The sequence below is a fragment of the Antechinus flavipes genome, chromosome 3, assembly GCF_016432865.1.
Source record: "Antechinus flavipes isolate AdamAnt ecotype Samford, QLD, Australia chromosome 3, AdamAnt_v2, whole genome shotgun sequence".
NCBI lineage: Eukaryota > Metazoa > Chordata > Mammalia > Dasyuromorphia > Dasyuridae > Antechinus > Antechinus flavipes.
This window is the reverse complement of record NC_067400.1, coordinates 633,364,074-633,384,179: the sequence shown is the minus strand read 5'-3', so window position 1 is coordinate 633,384,179 and position 20,106 is coordinate 633,364,074. Positions and strand designations below refer to the sequence as shown.

The window sequence follows — 20,106 nt, the reverse complement described above, 5'->3', positions numbered from 1 at the left end:
AAGGGCTCCCAAGGAAACAGGCTCCCCTCCTGCCCAGAAAAGAGCTGGTGCTCTCTCGAGCGTACTGCCTCTGCCTCTCCGTTTCTGTCTCTCTCTCTCCCCTCTGTCTCTATCTCTGTCTAGAGAGCTCCACAGCTGCAGATCCCAGCATCTGAAGGAGTCGCAGGGCAGCCTTTGCTGACACAGGTGTTGCGGACTGAGAATGAGATAAGTTGGAGGCAGAGGGAAGAGCAGAGAGGTCAGACAAGGCAACGGCCTCTCAGACACAGAGGTCAGAGAACAGTAACTGCTTCTCAGTCTCCTTGTGTCATCCTCTCACAAGAGGAGATCCATCCTGGGTTGGATCTCCAGCAGCCACTGTCAGGTGGCTCCCGTGTATTCCAACATCTGACTCTGTCTTTCTCTGTTTCTCTTTGTGTCTTTCTGACTCTGTCTTTGTTGCTCTCTCTAGAGCCTTCTTGTACAAAATGACTGATATGGAAATGCTTTACATGACTGCACATATATAACCTATATCAGATTGTTTTTATCTCAGGAAGGAAGATAGGAGGAAGGGAGGGAGAGAGAATGTAGAGCTTAAAACTTAAAAAAAAAAAAGAAACCAAATATAAAAAAATTGTTTTAACATGTCATTGGGGAAAATAAAATATTTTAAAAAGAAGTTTAAAAAACATGATCGATTCAACATGTTACTGCCCAAACTGTCCTGCTTCTCCGGATTTCCTGCTGGCTGTCATTCTGTTGTTTTCTTCACATTGAAAAAATGCTTCCATGACCCTCTCTCTTTCTTTTTCCCCCCCAATGGCAACCCTACTGATACTCACCCCTTCTCTTTTCTCTTTACCCTTCTACTAAAAACACAAGAAATGCAAAATCTTTGGGATACACAGGTAAAGCCAAACAAGGTATGTGAGATATCCCAGCTATGGCAACCACACATGTGCCCACAGATTTCAGCAGGTCACCTGCATCAACCACAAAAATGGGCTCCAGCACTGTTAAGTCCAAGTTAGCTCCCTGGAGGCCTTAGGATCAGCCAGAGTCAGGATAAGCAAAAGTCCTTGGTCTTTAGAGGGAGAAGTGAAGCAGGCAAACTGCCAGGAGTTTTGTCAAAGATCTCACCTCGATTCTGGAGTCCAGAATCTCCACCTTTCTCCTCCTTGTTCTGACGCCAAGTGACTCTGGCCTGTATCCCTCCCATCCTCTCATCCTTGCGTATGATTATCTTAACACCAAAGATTGAGTCAGCATCAATGGTGAGAAGAGTCATTCCAAACATATGCTAATAGAGTCATTGTCTCATACAGAATAGGTAATTAGCCTTAAGTGCTGGGTTGTCTGATTCAACTACACTTTTTCATAGTTTGAGCCTTTACAGAGCACCATGCTTCTCACCTAAGATAGCTGGCTGTAAATTACCCCATTGTGCCTAGGAAACCTCCACTGTTTTCTAAAAATCAAGTAAAATGCAGAATTCCCTCAGACACTCAACCTGTATTTAATAATCTATGTCTAGGCCCTGCATTAAGCTCTCAAAATCTAAGAGAACAGCCAGACAGAACCTCCCTTGAGGAGCAGAGTCTATCCCCCTCTGTTGAGGAGACACCTTGTCCATCGATTGGTTGATACAAAGTTAAGCTACAAGAGGACATTGGTAGGGAGGTATTATCAGCTGGGGGCATTGGGAAAGGCACTGGAATGGATTCGTGAAGGAGAACTCAGGGCGCTATGAAATGAAAATGAGGAAGAGGTGCATTGCCAGCAGAGCAAAGGTCTGGAGGCCAGAGAAAGAGTATCTTGTATGAGGATCAGTACCAAGGACAACTCACCCACAGCACATTGGTTATAAAAGAACAACTGATCACTTACATAAAAGGGAAATCTAGACAGTCCCAATTGTTTTCTGTTCTACTTCATATATGAAAATGCTTGTTTTATTTGGCGTCTGACTAAAGAATTAAAAATATTTCCCCAGAGTGGGAGTCACCATGAGAATGGTCTTTGCTATCTCTGTGACCACCCATTGCTCAGACCCAAACCCAAATCAGGGACGTGCAGAGCTCACACCAGAAGGCATCAGTCAAACTTTGTCCAAGATGCGATCACCAGGGGAGCACTGAAAGATCACAGGCCTGAGAGCCTGGAATAGCCCACCACAATACCCAGTGGCAGGGAGAGTTCGGAGCTCCCCTCCAGAAATGAGCAGAGTCAGCCCTAATGTAAAGCCTGACGTTCAAAAGGCGGCCAGAAGAATAAATAAAGGTTTATTCTTTTACCCAAGTCTGACACAGGCCCAAGCCATGCACTCTCTCAGCCACTCTGAGCCCACAATCTCATTAGAGAAAGAAAGTCTGCTCATTTTGTCGATGGGAGGGGAATAAGATGAGGAACCTCAAGTTCGAGGCAAAAGCTCAGACTCAGGCCAAGCCCCTGAGAATGGGAGCTTCTCAATAAGCCACGAGGTTCACATCGACCCTAATCCCCCTTTTTAAATGGTAATGCTGGGAGGCAAGTAGTAGGATTATCCCCATTTTATAGATGGAGACTGAGGTCAATGGATAAAATTACTTCCTATTATCTTGGGAAGGAAGAGCAGTTTGAGGGAAGCCACAGTTTATGAATTCTAGGAAGCATTTTGATGCAGAGAGACATGAGGTAAAAACAGCCAGGAACAGAGAAAATATTATCTCAGCACCTTCCAGATATTCAGGGCTCTACCCACTTTAATTTGGCTCCTCTCACACAGATTGCAGGGGAAATGACTCATCCTTTGCAGGATAAGGAGAAACTGCCACCAAAGTAGTCTGGCTAGATAAAACTTAATTAAAGAATCTCTAGCTGTCCTGCATGGTGGTCAACCCAGCCACTCCTGGGGATTCCTAGTCATCCCACTTCTGACACCAAACTGTTGGTGGATTTCTCAGCCTGGTCAGCTGGAGGGTCCAGAAGAGTCGCCCCTGCCCGGCGGGTCTGCTGACTGGAGCACAAAGAAACACAAATAAAGTTGTATGGGAAGGAAAGTGCTTGCTCAGACAGCTCTTTCAGACTCACATTGGGCTTTTAAAGCTTTGAGTCCACCGAGGGTACGCAACAACCAGCAGCATCCTGCAACAAGGCAGAATAGGCAAGGAAAACATCTGCAGGAGAGGTGGAGGTGGAAGAAGGGAAATCATCTGAGGGAAAAATGGTGCATATCTAAAATGCAACTGGCAGGGAGTCATATTGGGATGAGAAAGCAGAAAAGAATACTTTTATAATTGATAGAAAAGACTGTCAGAATTAAGACAGCATGGTTGAGGTGACTACAGGAGCAGCTAGATAGCACAATGGATAGAGCACCAGCCTTGAAGTCAGGAGGACCTGAGCTCTGAGTACAAGTCTAGTCTCAGACACTTAACACTTCCTAGCTATGTGGTTCTGGGCAAATCACTTAACCCCAATTGCCTTGGCAAAAAATAATAACAACAATAATAATGAAGATAATAATAATAATAAAATCTTAGATAATAATCTAAGAACCACAATTGATTTTTACAGGAATGGCTGAAACCATAGTTACAGTTGATCTTTTTGTCACTCTCAAGGAGTATACATTTTACAGGGTTGCCTAAAATGTCTTACAGATAGAAAAAAAATGTAAAAAAATTGGAGGAGGACCCTACGAAGAATTATAATCAAGAAAGATCTCTTGGAGGTAGTCCTTGAGAGAGTTTTGGGGGAAGCTCAAAGTTCTAAGAATCAGAGGTGATAATAATTGTCATATTTCTCTATCACTGTGAGATTGGCAAAGTTCTTACCAAATATTACTTTCTTTAGTTTTCACAAGAATCTCATAATGTCTGATCTTGACCTCATTTAACAGACAAGGAAATCAATTTATCAACATTTATTAAGTGCTTACTATGTGCCAGGCACTGTGCTAAGTATAAAAGAGGCAAAATATAGTCCTTCTATCAAGGAGCTTATAATCTACCAGGGGAGACAAAATGTAAAGAATTATATATGAAGCAAGTTATGAATATACAGAATAAATAGGAAATAAGAGAGGGAAAGCACTGGAATTAAGGAGGGAAGACTTAAAGGAATCCAGGAGACACAAAGAATATCACCTGGGAAGAAAAGCAAAGGGACCAGCTTGGCCAGAATGTTAGATTGAACACTTAGTATAAAACACTTATAAAGTATTTACTGTGTGACAGACACTGGGCTAAATTCTGGGGAGACAGAAAGACAGAATTTGCCCTCAAGGATCTCACAATCTAGTGAGATAGTCATCTGTAATCAGGAGAAAAATCTAGATTGGAGCCAAGTAGTTCTGTCACGAGGAAAATGCGAACATTGTTGGGCATTTTTTAAGCATCAAAAAACTTCTTTAAAAAGAATAAAAAAGATCTGGTAGCCAAATTAAGAGGGGCTTCAAATCCTGGAAGAAGTATATTTTATCCAGAGATGTTAAGGAGTCCCTGGAGCTTCTTGAGCAGGGGAATCCATGGTTAGATTTGAACTTTAAGAATCTCAGTTTGGCAGCTTTGGGTAAGACTGGAGAGATTCTCAGGGTATAAATCATTAGATGGGGAGCTCCTTGAGAGAAAGGACTGGTTTTGCTTTTCTTCATATCCCTGGCACTTGTCACAGGACTTGGCACACAATAGGTACTTAATAAATGCCTATTGACAGGGACACTAATACATTGTTGGTGGAATTGTGAATACATCCAGCCATTCTGGAGAGCAATTTGGAACTATGCTCAAAAAGTTATCAAACGGTGCATAGCCTTTGATCCATCAGTGTTTCTATTGGGCTTATACCCCAAAGAGACACTAAAGAAGGGAAAGGGACCTGTATGTGCAAGAATGTTTGTGGCAGCCCTGTTTTGTAGTGGCTAGAAGCTGGAAAATGAATGGATGCCCATCAATTGGAGAATGGTTGGGTAAATTGTGGTATATGAATGTTATGGAATATTATTATTCTGTAAGAAATGACCAGCAGGATGAATACAGGAGGCTTGGCGAGACTTACATGAACTGATGCTAAGTGAAATGAGCAAAATCAGGAGATCATTATATAACTCAACAACGGTACTGTTCGAGGATGTATTCTGATGGAAGTGGATTTCTTTGACAAAGAGACCTAACTCAGTTTCAATTGATCAAGGATGGACAGAAGCAGTTACACCCAAAGAAAGAACACTGGGAAATGAATATAAACTTTGCATTTTTGTTTTTCTTCCCAGATTATTTTTTACCTTCTGAATCCAATTCTTCCTGTGCAACAAGAGAACTGTTCGGTTCTGCACACATATATTTTTTTTAATTTTATTTTATTTAATAATAACTTTGTATTGACAGAATCCATGCCAGGATAATTTTTACACAGCATTATCCCTTGCAATCACTTATGTTTCGCTTTTTCCCCTCCCTCTCTCCTCCCCCCACCCAGATGGCAAGCAGTCCTATATATGTTAAATATGTTGCAGTATATCCTAGATACAATACATATTTCTGCACACATATATTGTATCTAGTATACACTGTGACATATTTAGCATGTATAGGACTGCTTGCTATCTGGGGGAGGGGGAGAAGAGAGGGAGGGGAAAAGTCGGAACAGAAGTGAATGCAAAGGATAATGTAAAAAAAACAGGCATGGGTTCTGTCAATAAAAAGTTATAATAAAAAAATAAATAAATGTCTGTTGACTTGCTGACATTTAGTGTCTTCCCATTTGGACTAGTGATATTCTGTATTCAATCCTAAAGGAATGGCACTTTATTTAGAAATTACATATTGTTTTCTAGGTCTATTATTACTGTTTCACTGTGGCAGAGAAAGAGGGATACAACCTGCCTCTGGAAATTACTTTGCATTTAACTCTGTGCTGTTGCTTTTTGTGCTTCTACCTAACTCAAAAGCTTGCATGTTGTTCAGTCATTCTGTTGTGTTGGATTCTGTGACTCCATGGACATCATCCATGGGATTTTCTTTGGCAAAGATTACTGGAGTGATCATCATTTTTTTCTCCAGTGCATCCCTTTTTACAGATGAAGAACTGAGGCAAACAGGTTAAATGGTTTGTCCAGGATCACAAAGATAAATGTATGGTCAATAAAATTAGCTAGTCTGCTTCACTGTTTTTTTCTAGTTTTGAAAATTTTCTGGTTTGATCATTATTCCTTTCTGATACAGTTTGAGGGGTTGAGATGCTATCCCTTTTTCTACCCTTTTTTCGTTCTTTTTATTTATTTTTTGAGATTTGAGCACTCTTCCAAATGCATGACCTGTTCTTGTTGAAGCCATGGCTCTTGACCATGGCTATTTTCTTCTCTAGGTATTCACTAATAATCATAATAACCCAATAACCTATTAATAAGTTCTGGAATTTTGCTAGAAATCAAAATTTAATAGATCCCCCTTTTGAAAACCTGAGCACTTAGCTTTCTTCTCCCCCAGATGCCTTTCCTGTAATCCTAGAGCTGTCAGAGGTGACTGGCAGTGGCTCAATAATCACATGCAGTTCCTTTGGGCACTGGAACTTGGACACTTTGAAGCTTCCCTCTAAGGATGTCTGCCATTTTTGTTCAATCTCTTTCAATTAAAAATCCTTCTTTTTGACAGAGGAAATGGAAACAAAATAGGAGCTGCCCAGCTCACCTTGTCAACTTTGTCCATTATCACTGTTCTAGCTCTAACCCTTCCTTTGATCATTATCATTTTCTCTGCACAGCTTTGAAAAAGTCTTTGTTGTTCTTAGTTTTCCTTTCAAGTCTTAACCTTCTACTGAGCTTTAAGACTTGTACTAGGTTCCATGTTTCAATCTTAGCTCATCCCATGGATACTGTCCATGGGCTTTTCTTGGCCAAGATACTACAATAGTGGTCTGCCATTTCCTTCTCCTGGAATTTCTAGTCTTCTTCTCTTAGAGGTCCTATGTTCACCTTTCTTTCTTTTTCCTTCATTAATTGTCCTTGAGTTCATCTTCTGCACTTGTATTTTTTTTTTTTTAATATCTAAGTCAACAAACATTGAGTGCCTGCTGTGTGATAAGTGGTGGGGAACAAAGAAAGGCAAAACCTAAAAAGGCTATTCCCCCAATTCTGATTTCCCTGCTTTGGACATGAAGTTGATTAATGTCCTTCCTAACCTTGATTGTCCACAATGGAACTTCATACTGCAATTGTCGTTTGACCCAGAGCAGACCCTTACAGCAGATCTATCACTACCCCAACCCTGGAGACTTTGCCTCCTGCAATAGAGCCTAAAATTGCATTATCGGGGGTTGGGGGGGTACTGAGGGAATTTATAATTATGACGACTTGGATTCAAGTTTATTTAATTTTCAATTCTTTTCAGTCAGGCACATGAGCCATGAGAACCTGAAGCCACCCCAAATCAAAAAACAGGAAGATCACCTGAGGAGTTAGGAGAATGTCCAAGATGGCACATTCTCCATTTGAGGAGGGTCCTGTTCCAGAGATCTGGTTACGGAAACAAATGGGATTTTTTTTTTCCCAAGGAAAAGCTTTGGTCATAAAGCAGCTTCCAGTCCACTGAGTGTGCTCCATACAATACTCTCCACCAAATAAGGCAGCCATGAATGGAACAGCTTCATGAGAAGCTACATCAACAGCACCAAGATTCCATGAATTAATTCCATTGTAATTCCATGAATTACAATGAATGTGGAAATCTCTCACAAACACCTTCCCCTTTATCAGGACGACATGAGAGAAACAAGTCCTATGATTGTGAAAAAGGTCGCTTTCATGAGCCATCCAAACCTTCTCCATCAGAGAGAAACTCTAAAAATTGTAAAAAAACAAACAAACAAAACCATTGGAGGGGCAGCTAGGTGGTGAAGTGCTAGAGCACAGGTCCTGACTCAGGAGCACATGAGTTCAAATTTGTGATCCTGGGCAAGTCAGTTCAAAACAAAAGAAAACAAAAACCCAGGAATTCTGAAGCTGCAACTTTTCTCTCACTCATCATCAAGAGAGTTTACAAAGGAGAAGCCTTAGCAATGTAAGCCGTGAGGGAGATCTTCAACTGCAGCTCATCCCTAACTCAGCATTGGAGAGTTTGCATGGGAGAGAAATCTTCAAACTATAAAATCTGTGTTGAAGGCATTTACAAGAGATGTTGCCATATTAAACATGGAAGAACTCACAGTGGAGACAAATCCTATGAATGTGATGAATGAGAACCTCCATGTGAACTCATGAGGAAGTTGCCCCGAAGGGGATGTCTACAACCATAAAGGCTGTGAGAAAGGACTGAAATCCAGCTGCAGTCAACACTTTTAAATAGCAGGAAATTAACCAAATAAACTAAATGATAAAGGAAAAATGGATCACCAAAACCAAGAGAAAGGCCAAAATAATGAATAAACAAAAAAGAATTTGAAATTCTGTGGGAAAACCAGTCAAAGTAAAAAAAAGGAATAAAGCAGGAGCAACTGGACCCACAAAGTTGGACTAAAAAAATCTCCTGAGCATTTCAGCAGCTTTTTAAAAGAATTAAAGGAAAATTTAAGAAGGGAAGTTAGAGCTTTTTGAGAAGTAGACATGATAGAGCAGAGGCTGCCATCTGGGATCAGAAAAGATCAGTATTCCTTCTTTTGCCTTCTAAAGAGAAATTTTCTTGGAACAAGCCTGCCCTGGATAAAGAATAAAGAATAAAGCAGATAGGTCAGGTGGATTCATTATTGGATTAATTACTAAAAGTTATAGGGGAGAAGAGAGTAAGATTTAGTGGCTCTGGATGCTCTCTAGGAGTTTATGTTCTATAATCGTTATTAACACACGATTTAAAACACAAAGCACTTTGCCCTCAGTTCTGTTAAAAAGAATAAACAGCATAGCCTTAGAAAGGCCCTTCTCTAATGTGATTAAAAACACATGATTCAAATGCAGAGCAGGGTCTTTGGAGTATATATGAAAGTGGTCCTAACCCACTTGATTTGGCTCTGAGCTCCTCAAGCAGCTTCTGGGGACATCTAGGAATCAATGCTGAAAGGATTGGCCTTTGGGATGATGCAGTATACTTCAAGTGGCCTTTTGGTCCTTCCTCGTGAGGGGCAGGGGCCAAGAGACTGAAGCTTCCCCAGGACTTACGGCAAATAATTATTTATAATAATAATATTATTATTCTTTCCTCTGAGAAGTGGGGAAAGGATAGCTCTCTGTCCAGGGCAGACCATAGCCAATGCACAGAGGTGGGTTAAAGCAGCTTGAGGCGAGTTTCAGAGCCAGCTGTCTCTTCTGTTTTGCATTTCTTTGATCATCTGGAATGTCCAGTAATCCTGAAACAAGCGTTTCCAGTCTTGGAGGCCACAAAAACTGGGTCTGCAGCGGAGAAGACAAGATGGAAGATGAGCCTGACCCCTGCCTGGATGCAGCCAGAGAGCAATTATTTGGACAAAGGAGAGCAAAGGAAATGTAAAACATTTATTCCACGCTCCCAAGAGGTCTTCCTTTTCGATGTCTAAGCCTCAGACCCCCGAAGGGGGATGATAGTAAATCTGTGAATTGTCTTAGGATGATTCTGAAGAACTCCTGGCAAGATAGGGTGCAGACACTGAGGTCCTTCGTCCGGCGGAACTGCCCAAGCGATTCCATGGCTGCTCTGTGCCCAGCGGTGTGCCAAGTGACCCGGTTACAAAAAGTGGCCAAAGGCAGCCCCCGCCCCCGCGGTCACAGTCTAGCAGATCTACAACCAAGGGACAGAGGGAATAAAGAGGAAATGATTGCCGCTGGGAAGGCACTGGAATTAAGGGGCGTTGGGAAAGGCTTCCGTGGGTGAGATTTCAGTGGGACTTCAGATGGGACATCCACATGTAGATGCACAGCCATGCACCCGCATGGGGAACACAGACGTGTCCCCCTACGTAGCTCTGTAGGTCTAGGAGTCATCCGCAAAGCAGTGAAATCCAGAGGAGCCCACAAGGTTCCAGAGAGAGAATACAATGGGAGGAGACCAGAGGCCCAAGGCCAGAGCCTCAAAGAACAGCCACGGTTAGGGGCCGGGACGTAGCCTGATGAATGGTCAGACAGCAGCAGAAGAGCCAGAAGAGACATTTTATATCATAAATAAAACAATCAGGCAAAATAAATATCAGATAGTCCTACATTCGATACATCGGCTATAACGGCCTCCCACTCATCCAGAAGCCCTTGGTGCTGGGGGGACGGAGACAGGCGCCCTTGTCGAGCTTGGTCTCCCGCTATCCTCCATCGCAGGCGAAGGCCCCCGGGACCCAAAGGTGGTTCTGCAAGGAGAGCTCAGGTCGGGAGAAAAGCAGAACAGCTCAGGGCTGTTCCAAGCAGGAAACGTAAGAGGAAGAAATTCAGGAAGTGAAAGGGGGAGAGACAAAGAGCACGGGGGTGAAGACAGATGAGAAGCAGGAGCACCTCTGCTCCTCCAGCTGTCCCGACCTCATCTTCTCTAGCAAGTGCTCCCACCTCTTCCCCATGCTTGCTCTCGTCTTCACTCCCCCTTCCCTGAGGCCGCTGGAGAAAATTCGGCCCCCCCTCCCCCTCAGTCCCCCCTCCCCCTCCCCCCTTCACTTCCCCTCCCCTTCCCGAGGCAGCCACATAAATCCCTCAGCGGGCCCGGCCGCCCCGTCCCCAGGGTTGGCCGAACCGTCTTTCTAAATGAAACTCTTTCCCGAGTCTCAGTTTGCCCGGGGAGACACCCAAGCAGCGCCCAAGGGTAAGGATGGAGGCTCCCGGTTAGATGAAGAGCTAACAAAGGGAACCAGGGAGGAGCGGCCGAGAGGCGGGAGGAGAAAGCGGGGTCGCAGCAACCTTAGAGAGCGAGAAAAGGGGGGTTCGCTCTGACCCGGGGTTTCTCCCCCGCGGGCTTTGGCCTGTCTCGCCACAGGGGGCATCTCAGTGGCCACCCAAGAACGTAACCCCGCCTCCAAGGGGACGTCCCGGAAGTACCTCAAACTCACCAAGCCCCCAGCTGCTCTCTCCTCCCCAGCCCACGCAGAGGCCCGCGAGGGCTCCCCCCTGTGGCGCCCCGCCCGCATCCACTCAGCCAAGTCCGCTCCCCTCCTCTCTGGCACCGCCGGGCTCCTTCCCCAACATTCTCCCCCAGAACTACCGCAATGGCCGCCGGGGACGCCTGTGGGCCTCAAGTCTCTCCCCATCCCCCCAGCCTCCCTTCCCAGTCGGACCCCCCTCCTCAACAACTTCCAGGGGCCCCTGGCCTCCAGGGTCAGAGAGGAAGTGCTCTCAAGTCCAAAGTCCTCCCTAACCGGCCCCTTCCTAGCTCCGTGCCCAGGACGCCCCCACCTCCTGGACCTGCACTTCCCCAGGCCCCCCCTAGAGGGCAATCTTTCCGGCTCTGCCTCCCAAGTCAGCGACTCTCTAGCGGGGCTGCACTTCCCCAGAGCGCGTTTGCACCAGGCTGGCCCTCGCTGACTCCTGGGAGGAGCTCCCGCAGAGCAGGGCCCGGCATTGCCTCCGGGCAGCCTTGGCTCCGCCTAGTGGGCAGGGGGTCCCAGGGCGGGGACACAGACAGACACTCACACCTAACTGGGGTCAGAGAAAGCTCAGAGCGGGGGGTGGGGGGGGGGTTGGGGATGGGGGGACAGGAGACGCACCCAGACAAACAGCTCAGGGGGGCAGAGGCTCAGAGCCCTAGAGGAGGAGCAGCGTGGGGTGCGGGCAGAACACCCCCCCCCCCAGGGACAGAGGGGGCTCAGAGGAAGGGGCTGCCTAGGGGAGCAGGGACCAGCTTGGGGGCGGGGCCGTGTAGAGAACTCCCAGGAAGCTGGGAACCCCAGTAACGGGAGATGTTCCCCTCCTAAGATTTATCAAGTGCGTTTAAGCTTGAAATCACGAGAACACAACGTCCTGGCCCAATTCCTGGGGCCCTGAGACCCTAGAAACTCGCGCTTCAGAGAGCTGGAGCAGAGAAAGCGGAAACCAGCGCAGGTCACCCGCGATGCCTTTCGGAGTCACGTGGTTTTAAGATTTAGAAGCACTGGATTTCTCTCAATAAACGGCTCCGGGGAAGCATCAGCAACCTCGGCTCCTCATTCCCAACCGCCAGGGGCCCATTGGTGTAGTGCTGGTCACAACAGGGCGGGACACACTCACTCACACTCACTCTCACACACTCACACACATTCACTCACACACACACTCACTCACATACACTCACACACACACTCACTCTCACTTACTCACTCCACTCACACACACTCACTCTCACTCACACGCACTCTCACATTTACACTCACACACTCACTCTCACACACACTCACTCTCACACACTCACACACACACTCTCACTCACACACGCACTCTCACTCACACTCAGTCTCACTCACACACACTCTCACACTCACACACACTCACTCTCACACACACTCACTCTCACTCACATTCTCACACTCACTCACTCTCACACACACACTCACACTCACTCACACACGCACTCTCACTCACACGCACTCTCACTCTCACACTCACTCACACACGCACTCACACACACACTCACTCACACACGCACTCTCACACACACTCACTCTCACGCACTCTCACATTTACACTCACACACTCACTCACACACACTCTCACACTCTCACTCACACACGCTCACTCACACACGCACTCTCACTCACACACACTCTCACACACTCACTCACACACACACTCACTCTCACTCACATTCTCACACTCACTCACTCTCACACACACACACTCACACTCACACACGCACTCTCACTCACACGCACTCTCACTCACACTCTCACACACACTCACTCTCACACGCACTCTCACTCACACACTCTCACACACTCACTCACACACACACTCACTCACACACTCTCACTCACACACACTCACTCACACACACTCACTCTCACACTCACACACTCACTCACACTCACACGCCTCCAGGGGTCAGAGGAAACTCCGAGATGAGGGGAGGGGCTGCACCTGGCGGGGTTGCCCTCCCCTCCCCTTCCCGGCTCCCGAGGCCGTGTCTACACCACGGCACTCGGGGCAATCAGGGCTTCAAGAGCTCGGCCTTTCCCGTCCTTCCCTCTAGTGCGGCTGCTCCTGCTGCGACCAGAGGCTCCGGCACGGCTGACGCCCCGCGAGCACGCCCAGGTGCCCAGAACACACAAACACAAGTTGACTGCGTCCAGGACTGGGCAGAACCGCGCATGCGCCCTGTTCGGGTCTCGGCCTCATACTGCACCTGCGCACGGAACGCCCCCGCGGAGATTCCCAGAAGCCTCTGCGCTCACTTTGCCGGGGTACACAACTCGCAGGGCGGTTCCGGATGCGCAGGCGCAGTTCGAGGGAGAAGCAAGCTGGGAAGCGGAGCAAGTTCAGGGGGAGCGAGAGGTGAGAGGGGTATGTGTGACGTCACGGGGCTCGGAGGGGGGGCTTCGACGTCACGAGACTCTATCCCGGAGGAGGGAGGAGAGAGGAGAGGGGCGGGGGCGCGATTGGGCGGCCGGAGGGGTGGCGGAGATAGGATGCGCTGGGCTCGAGCGTGTGTCTCTGTGTGTGAGGGGGGCCCGCGTGCATGCGCAGAGGCGGCGCTCCCAGACCCCCTCCGCCCCCCACCGCTGGGCCGTCGCCGTCTGAATGTGTCTTCCCTCCGGGCAGAGGGCAGAGGCTGCCCGCGACCACCTAGGGCCTGGGCCCCAGCCCTGCCTTTGGCCCCGCCCCGTGGCAGAGGGACTTACTCACCTGGGGGTTCCCCCAGCCCGCGCCCGCTTCCCGGGGCCTCCGCCCTTGGGGCGTGGGTGTGGGTGCAGCCCGGCTGGTCCCGGCAGCTTCCCTCTCGTCCCCGATGCCGAGAAGCAGCAGAGCCCTGCGCGCGCGTGTGTGCGTGCACTGCCTGAGCGCGCTGTGGATGTACGGCCAGCTCTGTGGGTGCGGGTCTGCGCGCCCTGCTCGGAGCCCCCCGCTTCCCCCCGATGGGCAGCGGCTAGAGCGGGAAACCCCTTGGCTGCAGGCCCCCCTTTCCTGCCCTCTGGATCTCTGGGCCACTGGGACCCCCATTCCCGTCTCCACCCTCTTCTCCCTCAGGCCCAGCCTCTCCTTGACCTCCAACCCTGCACTTGTGCTCGGGCGGGACCCCTGGGCCTTCGTCACCCCCCACACACTCTGGTCCCTCGGGATGGAGAGGGCGCGGGCGGCTTCTCTGAGCCCTGGCCTCCCGCTCTGGCTCCCCCGACACCCCCTCGGGGCCTTCTGGCAGGGTCGGCTCCTTCCTTGCGCCCCGCCCCCGCTATCCTTGGCGGCCCACCCCCTCCCCTCTCCCCGGCTCTCCTGGGTCACCGGCTCCATCTGCACCAGGCCGAGACCCAAGGCCCCAAGGCCCCGCCTCTCTCCTTCACCCGGCTTCCTCTCCCCCCTCAGGTCTCATGGCACTGAATCTCCTTCCCCCCGAAGGAAGCCCGGAGGAGGAGGGCAGATCCCCAGGGGTCCCCTTGGGCCTAGACCAGGTGAGTCGGGGTCCCCTCGGTCTCCAGGCTCCCCCTCGGCCTCCAGGCCCCCCTCGGTCTCCAGGCCCCCCCCTCGGCCTCCAGGCCCCCCTCGGTCTCCAGGCCCCCCCCTCGGTCTCCAGGCCCCCCCTCGGCCTCCAGGCCCCCCTCGGCCTCCAGGCCCCACCCCCCACCCCCCGGGCCTCCAGGCCCCTCTCGGTCTCCAGGCCCCCCCTCGGCCTCCAGGCCCCCCTTGGTCTCCAGGCCCCACCCCCCACCCCCCACCCCCCGGGCCTCCAGGCCCCCCTCGGTCTCCAGGCCCCCCCCTCGGCCTCCAGGCCCCCCTCGGTCTCCAGGCCCCCAGACCCTCCGGGGCTCCCTGGGGCAGCCATCAATGGTGGGAATGAGCCCGGACAAGGCTGGCCCGCCCCTGGGCTGCAGGCGGGGCTCAGAAGCCACCTTCCCTGTTGTCCTCGGGGCTCCCGGGGGCCAACGGGCCACCTCCTGCCTCCCCAGCTTGCTCTAGGGCCCCCCCCCCAGATCCCCTTCGTCCCCATTCAGGGCTTCCAGGGCTGGGTCTGGGCTGAGAGAGTGTAGGTCCTCCGAGACCCTCGGTGAGGGGACCCAGGCCCAACGTCCCCCAGGGGCGCTCCGGGCCAGCAGGCTGTGTTTGGTTGCAGGAGGCCGTGTCCTTCGGGGACGTGGCCGTGGACTTCACGGAGGAGGAATGGGGGTGCCTGAGCCCCGCTCAGTGGCAGCTCTACAAGGAGGTGATGCTGGAGAACTACAGGAACCTGGTGTCCCTGGGTAAGGCTGGGGGGCCCAGACCTGGGGCCCGGGGCTCCTCTGAAGCTCCTCCAGACTGCCGGCCTCTGGCCCTCTCCTGCAAAGACCCCTGGGTTGGGGCTTCCTGAACCTCCAAGGGGGGGGGTCTTCCCTGGTCTGTGGCAGGATCCTAGGCTGGGGGGGTGGGGAGCTGCCCCAGGCTCGGCTCTGGCTGGCTGAGCCCCTGGGCCCCCAGTGTGGACAGCTGGAAGGGACCCCGGAGGCCACTGATTCCTGCCTGTACCCGAAAGGATCCCCTGCTTCTGTGGCCTGGATTCTAGGCGGGCACGCCCCCTCCTCCATGCCCTTAAGCCCCAGCATGAAGCTCCCAAGAGAGACTGAGTGTGGGCCAAGTGTATCCAGGGCACCGGCTGCCCCCACTCCCAGAAGCCAACGGAGCCCAGGGTCCCATTAGAACCTTTGGCAGCCCCCGGACCCCAGTGACTGCCCTGGAGCTGGCGGGCCCCTCAGACCCTCAGATCTTCAGAACAGCAGTGGTCTGAGCAGCCTCCCCAGCTGGTCCTCGATGTTTTGGTCACAAACATAAGACGTGGCATTTTCTGAGGGAGCCAAAGCCTTTTTGTCCCCGGGGCTGTCCCCCTCCCGTCAGCCAGCAGCCCCTGCTTCGTGTCCTTCCTCCGAGGCAATGCCCAGGGTCGGGCTGTGGCGCTGCCTGGGGACCTCCTGCCGCGCCCTCCGGACCCCTCCCCTGCCCTGCGGGTCCAGCTCAGAGCCTCGTGTCGGCATCCCCACATCCGCACAATCCGCAGTCCCTGCCGGTGGCTCACGGACCTTGTCATACCGGACACGGGGCAGCCTGGCCGCAGGGAGACGCCGAGCCCCTCCCTTGGAGGCCTCTGCCAGGGGCTCCCCCGCTGCCTCCTTCCCCCCTCCCGGCGCCGGCCCGGTGCCACGTGGGCCCCCCACGAAGGGCGAGGGGCTCCTTCCTTTTGCTTGGTTTCCCGTTTCTCTCCCACAGGAGAATGGAGCCCTTCGGCCCCTTGTTGTCCGCTGTTGCCGCGAGGCAGTGAGGGCGGGGCCGAGGCAGACCCCGCCTCAGAGTCTCCCCCCAGGGGTTGTAGGGATCGCAGATGACCTTTGTACAGTGCTTGGCTAACCCCGGGGATGGCCCCTTTTCTAGCCTGTCTCTGCCGTCTGTTTCCGGCCCGTCCCACTGGGAACAGGCGCCTCCGCCAGCCCTCCCTTCGCGTCCCGGAGCTTGCTGCGCGTCCCCAGTCGGTCCCACTTCTGCTTGCAGCTTCTTGAGAGCCTGGGAGGGTCCCCGCGTTTCTCCCTCAGCCCCTCTGTAGTCAGACACGGGGGAGTCGAGGAGGCCCGAGTTTGAATCAGAAACCGGCCAGCCCCGTGTTCAGGCATCAGTACAGTGGGGACGGTAACGACGCCCACTTCTCAGGGATGCTCTGAGGGCCAGATGAGGTAACGGGGTGAGGAGGCTAGCCTCTCGTCCTGGTACCATGGGGGGTCGGAGCTGGAACGCGGCTCAGGGGCTCCTCCTGCCCATCAGCATCTGGTGCGCCCCCTTTGTGTGGCTCTGAGAGCGGGGAGAAAGGCCTCCAGGAGATTGCACCCTGACAGGGACCCCCTGCAACAGCTCAGCCCGTGCAACACCAGAGGCTGAGGACCTGGGGGCAGCTCAGAGGGGAAGGGCCAGGGCAGCTGGAGAGGGGTGAGGGGCCTAGCCTCCCTCGGTGGTCCTCAAGATGGTAAAGAGTCCCTGGCTTTTGCAAAGAGGGAGATGGCCCATCATGGCAGGAAAATCCCCTTGGGAGCCGAGTGGGAAAGGAGAGCAAGAAGGGGACCATCGCAGTGGTCCAGGCCCGAGGCTCTGGGGCTGCCTGGGAGTGAGGACAGAGGCGGGATGGGAGGCTCCCCAAGGACGACATGACGGCATGTCCAGGAGCCATCTGCATCTCCACTTTTGGAAGAAGCCGGAGCAAAAGGAGAAAAGGGCAAGAGAGGGAAGGAGGAAGAGGAAAAGTGGAGAGGGGGAGAAGGAAGAGAGAAGGAGGAAAAGGAAAGAGAGGAGAGAGAGCACAAGCCCCAGCGGACCCCTGCAGACTCCCAAGACCCCTTCACCCCTTGGTCCCCTGCCACGTTCCAGCCTGGAGCTGTTTCTCAGCATCTTCCTCTGTTTCCGCTTTCTGTCCCAATGTTTGTGTGTATCCTCCAGGGACCACAGCTACTTCTCATTGTCCTGTCGGTGTGACCCGCTCTCAGCTCCTTCTCTGCTCTGGGTTCCGGGTTCTGTGCAGTCCGGAGCTTCTAAGCCGCTGTCCCTCCGCAGCCACGAGCCAGCCCGGGTCTCCTCCCACTGAGTCTTTCCTGCGAGGTCCTCTGGCTTGTTGGCCCATTGGGGGCGTTCCTGGGTCTGTCCGCAGTACTCGGGCTCTTTCTGCTTTCTGTCTCCGAGTTAATGAGGGCAGGTGGGCGCACTGATATCGGCCTGGAGGGTCGCAAAGCGCTTTCCCGATGTGGGCTCCCGGGGTGCTCCCGAGCCCGGGATGCTCCACCAGGCTCCGTGGCCGGGAGAGATGTGCGTGTGGGTGCTCCCGCCTGGGCTGCCCTTGGTTCTGCTCAGCCCCCACCGGATTCAGCCACGCTCCCGCCATTCTCCCATCCTTGGGAGAATGCGCCCCAGCCGGTCGCGACCATTATCCCGTTCTCGGCAGCCCCGGGTAGGATGTTGCGGTCCTCCCGTCCTTGGGTCTCCTGTTCTTTGAGGCCGGGGTCAGACGCAGCCGCCCTTGGGAGAATGCACTCCGGCCGGATGCAGCCATTATCCCGATCTTAGGCTCTGTTCTTAGCGCGGGCCGGACACTGCCATTCTTTCTCCCGTGCTTTCCAGGGGGACTCTGAGCACAGCCTTTGGGGGACCCCTCGCAGAGTCTCGGGAGGGTCCGGGGTGGGGCAGACAGAGGCTGCCTTGGGGCCCAGGACAGAGAATCACTAACTCCTCCTCTTCTCTCCCTTCCCGGCCCTGACTGGACGGTCTCCGTCCCGCGTGGTGGATCTGGTGGGTCCCCTGTGTCATTCTTTGGAGGACCTACAGCTGCTTCCTCAGAGCATCCAGCTAGGGGGCGCAGTGGATAGAACCCTGGACCCACATGCAGGAAGACCCGAGTTCAAATCTTGCCTCGGACACTTACTACTGCGTGACCCTGTGCAGTCTTTAAACTGGTTTACTTCGATTTCTTCCTCTGTAAATGGGGATAACGATAGCACCTACCTCCCAGGGTTGCGAGGATTTGATGAGATTCTATTTGAAAAGCCTTTTGCAAACCTTCCGCTCGATATCACGATCGTCTCCTGGACACCCCAGACCCGCGCGAAGCTCTCGGTAACTGTCCAGCCGTCCTTCCGCGGGGCCGGTCCGCCCTCTGCTCTCCAGCGGTTCCGCGGACTGCCGCCCGGGTCCTCCGCCCCTTCACCTCAGAGGCCCATCCCCCACTGAAGCCGCCATTGTGTCTCCTTTCTTCACTGCCCGGAGTTGGGCCAGCCCTTCCCCCGGGAGGAGAGGTGGCCAGAGCTTGTCCCCGGCTTGCTTAGTTCTGCTGAAATGTTTTTGGTTTTGGTTTTTTTTTCCCGAGATGAGGGAATGGTCGGATAAGGAAAGAAAAATGCACAAGATATCCATAAAATATATTTTTAAAAGATTGACACTGATGAAGCTTGATCCCAAAGAAGAGAGACGAGATACCTCCCTCTGCCGCTTTTTCAAAAGAAACGGGGGGAGGGGGGACTGAAAATAAATTTATAAATCCACAAACACGTATTTGGCTGCTACCGTGTGCCCGGCAGAGAGCTGGACGCTGCCTCGGAAACCCTATGTTTTGGGGTGGGGACCACCACCACACGTAAAAAGCTGTGTATGTACAAAGTAAATATACTGCGGGCTGGGAGCGGGGCAGTGACGGACCGGGGAAGTTAGGGAAGGGGGCGCTGAGCCTTGGAGAAAATGAGGGCTGGGCACGTGTGCCGGGCAGACGTGGCAGGTGGCCTGTGTGCCGTCCTGGAGCCAGAGTGGGGAACCCTGGAAAGCTGGGAGGAAAGGCCCGAGGGGCTGCAGCCCGAGGGAGGATTTTTATGTTGTGGGGGAGGGTTTGGCAAAGATCAATGGGGAGTGCGGGAGTCATCCCGAAAGGAAGGGGCGCTCCATCGCCGCAGGAAGTAGCCAAGCGGCCGCCTGGGTGTGCTTGTGGTTCTCCGATCATACTTTTTTTTTTTTAATAAGAGTTTTTCATTTTCCAAATATATGCAAAGATAGTTTCCAACATTTGCCTTTGCAAAACCTTGAGTTCCAAAATTTTCTCTCCTTTACCCCATTCTCTTCCCCTCCCCCCAGACAGCAAGTAATTCAATATACATTAAACAGACCATACTCTTTAAAGCCTGGAGTGAAAGTTCAGAGTTTCAAAGACGGAGAGTCTCATTTTCCTGTTCTTTCTGCCATGAAATGTCCAGGTTTGTTAAATTCTCAGTAGAGGAGAGACGTTTAGAAGAGAAAAGGTAGTGGCGGGAGGCTTTTGGACGCCTGGGGGTCCTAGGAAACCGCGCTCGGCAGCAGTGCCCAATCAGAAGGCTCCTTGTCGCACCCTCGGAGGCCGGGGCGTTGTCTTTGTCCGGGCTGCTTGGGTGCCAAGCTCTGAAGAGCGGGACGGCCATTCCTGCCTGGTCTGCCGCGTCCTCGGTCCAAGTCCCTGGCCCTGGCCCCGCCCAGACAGGATTCCTCCCTGAAGCGGGACCCACGTGGACCAAGAACATTTCTCTAAATTATTGTCTCAATAATAGACCCCTTTCACTGTGTCC

General features: G+C 52.1%; 1 protein-coding gene across 7 annotated transcripts in view; it reads left to right on the top strand.

Moving 5' to 3' along the window:
- LOC127556866 (zinc finger protein 595-like) overlaps nucleotides 1-20,106 on the top strand; it is a 116,654-nt gene that overhangs the window by 46,403 nt on the left and 50,145 nt on the right. Inside the window, exons 1-3 of one of the 7 annotated variants that reach the window (XM_051990342.1) lie at nucleotides 12,868-13,363; nucleotides 14,390-14,475; nucleotides 15,135-15,261. The exons of 3 other annotated variants lie outside the window; for them this stretch is intronic. In XM_051990342.1, coding sequence (XP_051846302.1) covers nucleotides 12,931-13,363; nucleotides 14,390-14,475; nucleotides 15,135-15,261 — 646 coding nt within the window. In that variant the 5' untranslated portion in view covers nucleotides 12,868-12,930. Of the gene's footprint in view, nucleotides 1-12,867; nucleotides 13,373-13,404; nucleotides 13,901-14,389; nucleotides 14,476-15,134; nucleotides 15,262-20,106 lie in introns of those variants that run through there. 3 more of the 7 variants (XM_051990341.1, XM_051990344.1, XM_051990343.1) reach the window with 3 other exon arrangements.